This window comes from Brassica napus, chromosome C7 (genome assembly GCF_020379485.1).
Source record: "Brassica napus cultivar Da-Ae chromosome C7, Da-Ae, whole genome shotgun sequence".
Classification (NCBI taxonomy): domain Eukaryota; kingdom Viridiplantae; phylum Streptophyta; class Magnoliopsida; order Brassicales; family Brassicaceae; genus Brassica; species Brassica napus.
Window position 1 is genome coordinate 50,520,752 of NC_063450.1, and position 12,787 is coordinate 50,533,538.

At 40.1% G+C, this 12,787-nt stretch overlaps 3 protein-coding genes across 4 annotated transcripts; 2 read left to right on the forward strand and 1 right to left on the reverse strand.

Moving 5' to 3' along the window:
* Positions 1 to 3,186: 3,186 nt before the first annotated feature.
* LOC106408480 (glutathione S-transferase T3-like) lies at positions 3,187 to 5,772 on the forward strand. The gene is made up of 3 exons (XM_013849250.1): positions 3,187 to 3,232; positions 4,117 to 4,260; positions 5,216 to 5,772. The coding sequence occupies exons 1-3, from the start codon at positions 3,187 to 3,189 to the stop codon at positions 5,770 to 5,772; spliced, it is 747 nt and encodes a 248-aa protein (XP_013704704.1).
* A 2,777-nt stretch (positions 5,773 to 8,549) lies between these two features.
* Positions 8,550 to 9,965, forward strand: LOC106409732 (putative ethylene-responsive transcription factor ERF121). Its single transcript, XM_013850302.3, has 2 exons — positions 8,550 to 9,159; positions 9,502 to 9,965. The coding sequence occupies exons 1-2, from the start codon at positions 8,874 to 8,876 to the stop codon at positions 9,693 to 9,695; spliced, it is 480 nt and encodes a 159-aa protein (XP_013705756.1). The 5' UTR covers positions 8,550 to 8,873; the 3' UTR covers positions 9,696 to 9,965.
* An 840-nt stretch (positions 9,966 to 10,805) lies between these two features.
* LOC106407201 (grpE protein homolog 2, mitochondrial) lies at positions 10,806 to 12,482 on the reverse strand. Of its 2 annotated transcripts, none has more exons than XM_022707193.2 (4): positions 12,188 to 12,482; positions 11,604 to 12,029; positions 11,224 to 11,523; positions 10,806 to 11,138 (listed from the first exon to the last, which is right to left on the reverse strand). In XM_022707193.2, the coding sequence occupies exons 1-4, from the start codon at positions 12,332 to 12,334 to the stop codon at positions 11,046 to 11,048; spliced, it is 966 nt and encodes a 321-aa protein (XP_022562914.1). In that variant the 5' UTR covers positions 12,335 to 12,482; the 3' UTR covers positions 10,806 to 11,045. The 2 variants fall into 2 exon arrangements, with proteins under 2 accessions (XP_022562914.1, XP_022562915.1); XM_022707194.2 differs by having other exon boundaries at positions 11,604 to 12,023; positions 12,188 to 12,448.
* Positions 12,483 to 12,787: the final 305 nt, after the last annotated feature.

A 12,787-nucleotide genomic window follows, 5' to 3' on the forward strand; every position in this document is an offset into this window, starting at 1 on the left:
TCACGCCATGTGGTGTTCAATGAGAGAAGATTCCCTTTTGCGTCTTCTTCGACTCAGACAACTATGCTTGCTCAGACTCCAGAAACGCAACATCTCCCCCGTGCTTTGATCCTCACCAACAAAGCCCACAAGCATCATCGTCTCCACTTGCGTCTCTGTCTCCAGCTTCTCCGCAGCAAGATCCGATCGCTCCAGTGTTTCAGCCACAACCTGAGACTCAGCCCCAACCGTCCTCCAGTACAACTCCTATCGCAAACACTGAGCCAAACCCAAGCCCAACCGCAACCTCCTCGAATGCGTCCTCTTCATCACCCTCTCCTTCACCTTCACCATCACCTGCTCCTGCTCCACCTGAGCCACAACACCCAAACCATCACCCCATGAAAACTCGTTCGAAAAACAATATATCCAAGCCTAAAACCAAAACCTCTCTTCTAGCCTTTGTCCCGAAACTTAAACCAAAGATACCTAAAACCGTGGCTGAAGCACTAAAGGATCCTAGATGGAGACAAGCGATGGTCGATGAGATAAACGCTCACCTCCGCAATGGGACTTCAGAACTCGTTCCACCAGAACAGTATCAGAACGTCGTCGACTGTAAGTGGGTCTTCACAATAAAATATAGAGCTAACGGTGAGATTGATAGGTATAAGGCCCGGCTTGTGGCGAAAAGATTCCATCAGCAACATGGTTATGATTTCACATAGACATTTAGTCCAGTTATCAAGTCCATGACGGTGAGATCTGTGTTACATGTTGCGGTCACAAAGGGCTGGAGCCTTCGCCAACTTGACGTCAATAACGCTTTTCTTCAAGGAACGTTGGAAGAGGAGGTATATGTCACACAACCACCTGGTTTTGTGGATTAGGATCGACCACACTATGTGTGTCGCCTGAGGAAGGCCCCCTATGGGCTCAAGCAAGCGCCCCGGGCGTGGTATCAAGAACTTCGGTCTTACCTTCTCACGCAAGGGTTCGTAAATTCCACGGCTGATACCTCACTCTTCACCTTCCATCGTCGGTCAGATGTTATTTATCTCCTCGTCTACGTTGATGACATGGTAATCACTGGCAACAACAACAAATTGATTGATCGGTTCATCGCGACTATCTCATCACGTTTCTCTCTGAAAGACTTTGGTGAGCTGAGTTATTTTCTGGGTATAGAGGCAACTCGGACCTTCAAGGGTCTGCATTTGATACAAAAGAAGTATGTCATAGACCTACTCACACTCACGAACACGATGGATGCGCGACTGGTCTCCACGCCAATGGCTCCAATGCCTAAACTATCTCTCACCTCCGGCACTCCCATGGAGAATCCTAGCGAATATCGAGCAGTCCTATGGAGTCTGCAGTACCTTGCGCTTCCCAGATCTGATATTACATTTCTGGTCAATCGTCTCTCTCAATATATGCAGTGACCGACAGACCTCCACTGGCAAGCTGTCAAGTGAATCCTCCGTTATGTCACCAGAACATCTGCTCATGGCATTCTTCTTCGTGCTGACACGCCTCTGAAGCTCCACGCCTACACTGATGCTGATTGGGCAGGTGACGCGGATGATTATTGCTCCACGAATGCATACATAGTTTATCTTGGTGGCAATCCGATCTCCTGGAGCTCAAAGAAACAAACCGGCGTTGTCAGGTCCTCCACGGAAGCGGAATATCGAGCTGTTGCTAATGCCGCTTCTGAGGTACTCTGGGTATGTTCTCTGTTTACAGACTTGCGCATACCACTGCCCAAAATGCCAGTACTATATTGTGATAATGTTGGTGCAGCCTACCTCGCTGCAAATCATGTTTTCCATTCACGAATGAAGCATATAGCACTCGACTTTCCCCTCATCAGACATCACGTTCAGGCTGGGGCACTAAGAGTTTCTAACCTCTCCACGAAAGATCAACTCGTCGATGCTCTCACAAAACCGCTTCCTCGACCTCGGTTTCTTGAGCTTATGAACAAGATTGGAGTCACTCAAGTCCCTCCATCTTGAGGGGGCGTATAGGAGATATATCATTAAGGGTTACTATTGTAATTAGTGAATACTTAATCCCTTATGTATTCTGTATAAATACTGTACAAATACCTATCAATAAAGCATTCAGCCTCCTTTCATACAGCCAAAGCTCCTAAAGCAAATCTAGCAGTCTTGTGTGCCTCTACATCTTTTCTAGCTCTGACTGATAACTGATGTAGTAGTGTTACTTCTGAGCTGGACTCGGTGCAGGTTCCAGCACGAGAGCAATATTGATACGCCCGTTTGATGATGAATAAGGAGAAGGAGCAGAGGACAAGCTTGTGGAAGAAGGAACACGGGCGGAATGTGGAGAAGAATATACAAAAATGAAATATTCCCTAATGGCTTTATTTGACAAAAACCCTTATTCATCATAACTAACAAGTACCACAATCCTCACTATACTTTGCTTGCGAACCTCATATAAAGAAAACATATGTAGACCAAAACATTATATTCACAACCACATTATTAATTCTTAAGTTGAATACTTTCATTTAATAAGCTAACTAAACTGTTAAAAAGGAGGGATTGTGTCCAGTGGTGGAGGTAGAGTGTAATGGGGGGGGGGGGGGGGGGGGGTCAATTGACACACATGGATTTTATAAATAACACTAGTTTTTACCAAATATATTATGTTGACCCCTACAAAAACAAAATATTGACCCTTATAGAAATTCTTTTTTGAAGTGTAGTCCAATTGTGACTCTCCTGAGTAAATTTCCTGTCTCCGACACAAGCCTCTGCCACTGCTTGTGTCGCATGCAAACCATCTGAAACGTCCCATGCATCATGTTGTCATTCTGTCATGTCCCGTAATTCTACATGACTTAATTTGTCTGGCAAGATTTTCGCATCTTTTCTAAATACCAACTCAATATTCAGCGGCGTAAACCTGCGAAACATAAGGTGGTTACTATTAGACTGTATTGGGCTGATAATGTATTGTATGTAACTCGATTTGTATAACGAGAATATAGTTGTATATATGAAGCTTGCCTCAGTTACTTTAAGAATAATTAAGAAGAATGTTTACATACTGCTGAGATTTCTTGACATGGTATCAAAGCTAGAAACCTAAATACTACAAGGTTTTGCTCTTTGATTCTGAGATCTCTTGTCCACTGCAAGGTCTCGTGTGTTGACAATTCCCTTTGAAACTATGGCTGGTACAAGATCTGCTCTCACTGCTACAACGATGCAAGCCCGTACAAAAATTCGAAGAGCGATTTGGCCATATAATCTTACTTCAGGCGATAATCCAGGAAAGCTTATCTCCAAATCGTCCTTCGCATGACTAGTTCATCGTGATTGACGACCCAGTTTTTCAATATACGGGTCACCCAACCTGCCTCATCATAGTTTCACACCATACTTCAGAAATATTTGATTTTGTCCCATTATTAGTCAATGCATCGTGACTGATGTTTAGTGTAATGGACTACGTAAAAAGAAAACAATGATCCTTAACCATCGAAAAGTTTGATAACGCAGCCAGCATTGAGAATATTAACACACATAATGGAAGTAGACCACTGATACGTTACAAACAAATTCAAAAACTTTTAAACATCAAGAAAAAGATGTACATGTTAGAGCATCTTTATCGCTCGTGTTTAGCGCGTCTCTTAGGGATAATTAGGATTAAAAAATAAAAAGCATAAGACACAGCTCTTAAATAAGGCCGGGAAGCAACGTTGTTTACCTAGCACGTGTCAACAAATGAGAAGGTTATCTCTCTCTCTCTCTCTCTCTCTCTCTCTCTCTCTCTCTCTCTCTCTCTCTCTCTCTCTCTCTCTCTCTCTCTCTCTCTCTCTCTCTCACTCTCTCTCTCTCTCTCTCATCGTCTCTGCCGAAGAAAGGCGATTTGGATTCTCGCGGTGGCTCTGGTCTCGACGGTGACGTCTCCCCCGGTGGCTCGCGTCGGTGACCTCAATCTCAGTGGTTCTCCTCGACGGCGACAGACCTCGCGCTCGGTGGCTCTCCTCAAATCGAAAGGTAAGCGGTTTTTGTGTTCTATGAATTTGCATGTCTCTGATTAAGCATCTTCTGGTTCTGATCGGTTGTTTTTTGGGTGTTATTTGTTGGTTAGGTGTGTCGGTGGCGACGGAGCTCTCTCTCGGTGGAGACGAAGCTCTCTCTCTTTCTCGTCGATTCGATGTATCAGTGGCGACGGAGCTCTCCTCGGCGGCAACGGAGCTATCTTCGGTGGAGACGAAGCTCTCTGTCGGCGAAGGTAAAGCTTATGTTTCAAGTTCATAAAATTTTGTAAATTTTGATTTGTTTGATTTGGTTTGTTCTGTCTTGAGATGGATTGATCAAATATGATTTGTTTGCAAATTTGTTTCAGTTAAGATGGATGGATGAAAATATATTTGTTTGTAAGTTTGTTTCAACTTGAATTTGTTTCAGTTAAGATGGAAGAATCAAATATGATGTTCTGTCTTTGATAAAATCATTTTGATATGTTCTGACTTTGTGTTTGTTTGTATGTTTTAATCCTTGAAATCGTATATATTAATCATGTGCATGTATTTTTTTCGCATTTGATTCTCTGTCGTAAACTAATTCATTCATATGTGCATGTCTGTTTGTGTGTTAAAATGTGTGGATCGAGGGTACGAAACGAAGGAATCTCAAAGCAGAGGAGTACATTTGGTCTTCGCAATACAGGTAGATGTCTTCTTCTCTTTAATTGATTGAACGCTTTTTGGTTGTTTTATGAATGTATGTTGAACTGTAATAAATGTGTTGGTTAGAGGTAGAATATGGTTGTGTGATAAATGAAACTGATGGTTAGCTAGTAATTACGGTGATGAATGTTGTTTATGAGTTAGATAAATGTCAAATATATTTGGTTGTGTGAGTGATGAATGCGTTTATCTTTCTCTCCTCTATTATACGGAATCCTTTATCTCTTCCATCTATCAAACGTGCGTTCTTCTTTTCCATCTCTCTTATCTTCCATCTCTCTTTTCTATTACTTAATTCATATTCAAATATGGATTCTAATATATATTTGAATGTAAATTTTGTTGATCGTTTTCAAAGTCAACAAAATAGTGGCATTGGTTTAAAATTTTCTCTTATTCCTTTATTTGGGACGCAAGCTACAGAAGCTTCCAACTTCGAGCAAGACACTCCTGTGGAGCGTAAAGAACGGAGGTCTTAGACGCCAACCGATGATGTAGTCCTCACCAGCTTTTGGATAAGCACCTGCAAAGATGTTGTTGTTGGGAATGAGCAGAAGTCTGTGGCCTTCTGGAAGAGAATAGCAGACTACTTTGCTGCTAGTCCGAAGCTTGCAGGCTGTGAAAAAAGAGAGACAATGCACTGCAAGCAATGGTGGCAAAAGATCAATGATCTTGTCTGCAAGTTCTGTGGAGCATATGAAGCTGCAGCAAGAGAGAAAACTTCAGGCCAAAATGAGAATGATATTCTCAAACAAGCTCACGTTATCTTCTTCAACAACTATAAAAAAAAAATCACCCTGGAGCATGCGTGGAAGGAGCTTCGCCATGACCAGAAGTGGTGTGATCTATCTACCGAGAGAACCTCTAAAAAGAGAAAATGTAAGGACGGTGCACATTCCTCAACATCTCAAGCAACTGACAACAACACTGGTGAAGCGGATGAGGGAACGGATCAGCCCCCTGGTGTTAAGGCAGCTAAGCGCCGTGGTAAGAAGCCAATGGAAGAGGGGAAGGGGCTGTGTGAATTTGAGCGGATGTGGTCTATTAAGCAATAGGATTTGAGTAAGAAAGAAAGGCTCTCCAAGATAGGTCTACTTGACCGTCTACTTGCTAAATCAGAGCCACTCCATGAGTACGAAGAAACTCTAAAGAAGGCGCTCATTACTGAGTTATTCTCCACATAGTCTAAGGAAGAAGCTCATCTGTTTAAGTGTCTTTGTATTAGGTCTGTCGAGTTGTTTGTTATCTGTTTCATGCTAGTTCTTTGTTGTCTGTTTCATGTTCATGTACTTGTTATGTTTAAGTAATGAGAATGATGAGTTGTTTGTTGTTCTGTTCTTATGTTTCATGTTCTTGCTCTTATTATGTTTCATGTTCTTCTTTCAGGTCAACAGAGGAAACATAGCGGAGCATCTCTTTGTTGTCTTCTGTCACAAAGAAAGAAGAGGCTGCATACTGCCTTGTAACAATAAGGTAATGGGACTACTCATTACCATCAAAGCCACACATCATGTTCCGTTTGAAACCAACACAATACGTTGCATTGGTAGTAATGAGTGTTCCCGCTACCATATTGAGGTTGGAGAGCTACGGAGTTGCATTTTCAGGTCAATCATGTATCACAGCCTCTCTTGTAAACTCAAGTCTTGTACTCTTCTAGTGTAATCACATGTCACAGGTTGTCTTGTACTCTTCTAGTGTAATCACATGTCACATGTTGTCTTTGTTTCACGGACTGTCCAGTTTCACATTGTATTGTATGTCACGGACTGTCTTGGACTGTCCTGGAGTGTAATCACATCTCATGTCCCGGACTGTCCTGTTTCGTTTGTCTTGTATGTCACGGACTGTCTTTGTTCACATGTCTATTGTTTTGGTTTCATCAAGTAGTATAAAGTATTGAAGCTGCTCTCTCTCATTCATGTCAATTGTTCTTGTTTCATCAAACTCTCTCGCTTCTTTCTGATCACAAAGTCACTATATCTTTTTCGCTCTTCTTACCAGGCCAAATCTTCTATCTTTTTCACTCTATCATCGCCAAAAATCAAAGGCAAATCAGAAAGTTATAATTCAAAAAGTCAAATCAGAAAATCACAAAGTCACTCTATCTTTTTTTCTCTCCTCTTACCAACCCTTTTCTCACCAAACGAAGATTATTAATTAAAAAAAAAAATCTCTTTTGGATCACAAGTATGACATCTTCCTCTCAAAACACTTTTGAAGATTCACTTGATGATACATTTTATCAATATTTTAATCAATACTTTTATCAAACCTTTGAGAATTTTACCATTGGTCATCAAGAAGAACCAAGGAAACAAAGAAAAAATGAGCTTATATCGAAAGAAATCGTGAAGAAGGGCATATTCGATTATGGAATGATTATTTCAGTGAAACTCCGACGTATCCTGAAAATATCTTCCGACGACGTTTTAGAATGAACAATCCATTGTTCATGCGCATTGTTGATCGACTCTCCAACGACGTTCAATATTTTCGGGAAAAAAAAATTGTCTCGGAAGGATTAGTCTATCTCCCCTTCAAAAGTGTACTGCAGCCATTTGTATCTTGGCATATGGTTGTAAGGGTGATACGGTCGACGAATACCTCCGGCTCGGTGAAACAACAACTCGGTTATGTGTAGAAAATTTTGTGGAAGGCACAATATATATGTTCGGCGAGGAGTACTTAAGAAGACCAACACCGACTGATCTTCAACGTTTACTTTATGTTGGAGAGCATCGTGGATTTCCCGGGATGATAGGAAGCATCGATTGTATGCATTGGGAGTGGAAGAATTGTCCCACCGCTTAGAAAGGGCAATATTCTCGTGGTTCGGGTAAACCAACAATCGTTTTAGAAGTTGTTGCTTCATACAATCTCTGGATATGGCATGCGTTTTTTGGACCTCCAGGTACATTAAATGATATCAATGTTCTTGATCATTCACCTATTTTTGATGACATAATAAAAGGTCAAGCTCCAAAGGTCACTTTCTATGTCAATGGAAGAGAATATCATATGGCTTACTATCTCACCGATGGTATTTATCTGAAATGGGTAACTTTTATCCAATATATTCCTATACCACAAGGGCCGAAAGCAGTTTTATTTGCTCAACGTCAGGAAGCTGTCCGAAAAGATGTCGAGTGTGCTTTTGGAGTCTTGCAAGCTCGCTTTGCCATTGTTAAAAATCCGGTGCTGTTTTGGGATAAAGTCAAAATTGGGAAGATTATGAGAGCATGTATCATACTCCATAATATAATAGTAGAAGACAAACGAGATGAATACACTCAATTTGATGTTTCAGAGTTCCAACAAGGAGAAGATAACAGAAGTTCACATGTCGATCTCACGTATTCTACAGATATCCCTACAAATATCGCAAATATGATGAATGTTCGAACAAGAATTTGTGGTAGACAAATGCATCAGCAACTGAAAGATGATTTGGTTGAACATATATGGAAAAATTTTGGACGTGATGAAAATAACAACTGAGCTCGGATGCTTCTTTCAAATAATTCTTGTTTATTTTACTACTCTTTGGTTTCAAGGTTTTATTTAAAAGTCTATGTTTAAAATGTTATCTTTCATTATGTTTTATGTAATAAAAAATTAATTTTAATAAAAAATGTTAAAAAATTTTAAAAATCCTAAAATAAGGGATTTGCGATGGAGGAGAAAAAATATCAAAGTTATTAACTAAGTCTCTTACCAAAGTTAACTTCTTGAATACTAATATAATATAATTAAGAGACACATTATGGACTGTTAGGATAAAAATGCTCTCGAGTAGACCCTGGAGAATTGAGAGGACTTTACTAGAAAAAAAAAAGTAAAATTACAGTTGTGTAAGCGCTAGGCGCTTAGCCAATCAATGGCAGGATATGTGACAAGACATGTTATCCAACTCTTATTAGAAAGTCGGTCGAATAAATTTAGTAATCGCGTTTCTTCAAGAAATCGCGTTTACTGCAGAAATAAATATCTAAATAAATGTGTTTAAACATTGATAAGATTGGCATAGGGCCACAAAGATTCCACCTTCCTTGTACTATATAAAGAGGCCTAAATATTCTCTTGTTTTCAAACCTTAACACATTGGATCCTTTCTCCGTGAGCGATAAGTTATTTTCAGTTCGACTCCACGTACATGGATCATTCAGAAAACATTCCCTCTTGCGATCACAAACCTCCTCGTTTGCTCACAAGAGATCAAGAGCACGTGATCATGGTTTCTGCTCTGAGACAAGTCATATCCAACGTCCGAGGTGACAATTCATCATCGAACTCGGTTGCATGCGAAGCTCTTCATCAACCTTTGGACGCTGGCCCTTGTCCTCTCTGCAATATTACCGGTTGCTTAGGTTGCGCATTCCAAGTGCATGAAGAGATAGAGAAGGAGAAGAAGCACAAAGGTGTGAGGCAAAAGCCATCAGGTAAATTATATATATTCCAATAAATAATTTTGTTCCAACATAACCAAATTGTAGGTGGCCTAGTGGTAGTGAAATGGTTCTCTTGTGTCCTGGATATAAACCATTTTTGATACGAAATGTTATTCTTCAAATTAGAATTTCCAAAACAAATTGACTTCATACCTAAAATTATGGTCTATGGTCCAGAACTTGCATGGTAATTAAAAAAAAATTTCCAACAGGTTTGGGTTTATGTTTTTACTAGCACAATTTATGTATTTCCATGCATAACCCATCAGGTTAACTATGTTCCAACTCGTTACATTATGTTCTAGTAGTTCATGTACTTCCATAAACTATCAGGTAAATGGTCTGCCGAGATATGGGATCCGAGTTTGCAAAGAAGAAGGTGGCTTGGAACATTTCCAACAGCTAAAATGGCTGCGGAGGCTTACGATGATGCGGAGTCTAAGCTTGTCAAAAGAAAGGCAGCAAGAAGTGGCACAATGAACGGAGATGAACCATCCATACACCGAGAAGACGAGGGTGGAAAATGATTTAGAAATTGTTTGGTCGTGTTTCACTCGAACTAAACATGCAGTGAAATTACACACACATATCATTTAAATATTGTATCTGACCACATTGTGATTGTTTCTTTTTAGTTTTAGCTTTATAATTAAATTTGATTTTTCTATTTTTTTCATATTGATCATCGTGTTTTTAAGCGTTGCATGAAATTAAATTTGGTTGTATTGTTTGAAATCATTACTTGTAATAAGATAACCATGGATGGAGTGGAGATTGCAAATTAACCTACATTATTTAAAAAAGGGCAAATCTCCAAAATAGCATCTTTCTAAGTTTATATCACAAAAATAGCACTCAAAAACTAAAATGACCAAAATAACATTATATCTTTTGAAAATTTTAATTCTTTTATTTTTCAAAATTTGAAATCTTATCCCCAAAACCTCATTTCTCAACTCTAAACCCTAAACCCTAAACCCTAATCCCTAAACTCTAAACTCTAAACCCTAAACCCTAAACTCTAAACCCTAAACCCTAAACCCTAAACTCTAAACTCTAAACCCTAAACTCTAAACCTTTAACTCTAAACCCTAAATTCTAAACCCCACCCTTTAACTCTAAACCCTAAATTTATGATTTTTGATAAAACATTAAGTGCTATTTTTGTGACTTTTGAACTTGAGTGCTAGTCTGAGAACAAAAACTTGATTTAGTGCTATTTTTGTCTTTTTCTCTTTAAAAAATCAGAAGACTTCACACAATATCTTTGTGTGTGTGTGTGTGTGACTGTGAGCTCGTACACATTCACACACATCAAACCCCAAGTTTGACAGATTTAAACATGAACTTCAATGATCGGCAGATGGATTTGTTAGCAACTCGAGTGACTTCTTCAGATGTTCTACACCCGTAGTAGAGACTTCATCGAAAGATTGAGATCATGGATAATAATAGGCTTTCTTTCATTGTTCATCAGGACAATACTCTGTCGAGATGATCGAAAACCTGGTAAAGAGTCCTCATCATCCGTCACTCAAGGTCACTCTGTTCTCAGTTCCTGTCCTTAGTTTCTGGTTGGTTTAGACCATCTAAAACCTTACTTTGTGTCTGATTAATATATCAAAAAAGGAACTCGGTAGAGAAACAACTGTCACTTTCCCTAGTGTGAAGACGCTTTCAGTTAAATCCTCATGACGATACAGAAAACAGACACAGAAGCAGAACTTCCTTTGCAAGTACCATGTCCGGCAACTTATGGTAGATCTATCTTGTTCATCCAATGAATAACCAAACGACAAGAGGAAACTATGGCTATTAATTGAAAAGAAAGAAGAGTAGCAAAATTTATGAAAACTAGCTTGAGTTCCTTTCAAGCATCAGATTCCTTCCTTGTCTTCTTGGCTCTCTCCTCCTTGAGTAACACCAACCTCAGCTGGTCTTATAACTCGATCAAACAGCGTGTATCCAGACTGTAGATATCAACAACCAATCGTTACTAATTGGTGTTAAGAGACTATAGAATATGGAACAAAAAGAGAGAGAGAGCAAGTTTACCTTCAAGACGTGAGCAACTGTGCCTTCTGGCTTAGAAGCATCAGGGACTTGGAACACAGCGTTATGTCTGTTTGGATCAAACGGCTCGTTGATAGGATCATACTTCTCCATACCGAATTTCTTAAACACTTCAGCAAGCTGTTTCTCAGTCATCTCCACACCTTCTAAAAGTGTCTTCAAGAGCGGAGCAGCTCCAGCTGAATCTTTGGAGGTGTCGTCAAGCTTTGAGAAGCTTTCTTTGACAACGGAAGAAGCTCTTCCAAGATTATCCGCCACATCCAAAAGGCTCTTTGCAAAGTTCTGCAGACATACATACTCTCTCAGCGCACTGTTATATGATGTAAAAGAAGCTACAAAGCAAGTACTTTGTAGACACTAACCTGTATGGCGTACTTCTTGGTGTTTTCAGCGTCACGCCGTGTTCTGTCCATGACATTCTCCATCTCTGCGTAAGTGCGAAGAACTTTATCTTTCATTTGCTTAATCTCTTGCTCTTTCTCAGAGAGAAGCTCGTCCTTCTCAGATACAAGCTTCACCAAATCATCCATTGACATCTCCTCATCATCACTCTCGGAATCTGATTCAGGAACTGCAGCTCGTTTAGCACCTTTCCTCCTCCTCGAATCTTTGGAGGGTTCTGAGTGAAGACCTGGTTCGTTTGCCTCAGATGTAGCTTTCTCTTGACTAGTCTTCGAGGCCTCAGTGTTGCTCTCCTTGTCACTAGATTCAGGAGTGGTGGAGGAAGAAAAAGAGAACCTTTGAAGTGGAAACGAAACAAGAGACACCTGAGCTGCAACAAGCTGCCCCTAAAACAGAGTAAATCTTATTAATCGATTGTCAATGGAATACCACAGAGCCTAAAACACTGGATTGAGGTCAAATTGGGGAAACCCTTAAACCCTAGCAAAACCCCCAAGATGAAATTCGGCACGAAAAATGATAAAATCTGAGTCAAAAATCTAACCTTTTGAGAGAATTCGTGAACGAGGGAGTGATTCCGGCTCGTGAATATAGGAGCCTGGTTCCTCGCCGGAAGAGCGGCCGAGGCGGAGAGAGAGGAGCGTAAGCCCGCGCTGCGGGAAACTCGAGAGAGGATTCTCGAAAGCAACATCAGGGAATGCACAGAGAAACAAGGCTGAGAGATCAAGACGAGAAGAGAAGATAATCGAATTATTTTTGAGGAGAAATGTTTGTTTCCAGAGGTATAGTTAGTGCGGAGAAGAGAGATCTACTTGTGTTTGTTTACGTGAATACCCTCACCGATGCACGAAGAGTGACTGAGCTTGTGAGGGTATTATCGTCAGTCCGAGATTTGAGAACCGTCTAGAATCAAAGCCAGCCGTCCTTGTATTGTTTGGACAGGCAAAGTCCACCTCTATTGAATTACACAAATTTACTTAGTAGGTATATATATCAATATGATTAAACGACTATCATCATAATAAATTCATAAGCTACCTAGAAGGCGTAAACCAAGTAGAAATGTATCGGCAAAGTGGAGAAAAACGTATATTTAGATGCAAGCAAATGTGTATTTTAGAAGTTATGTCTGATTTGCTTGACG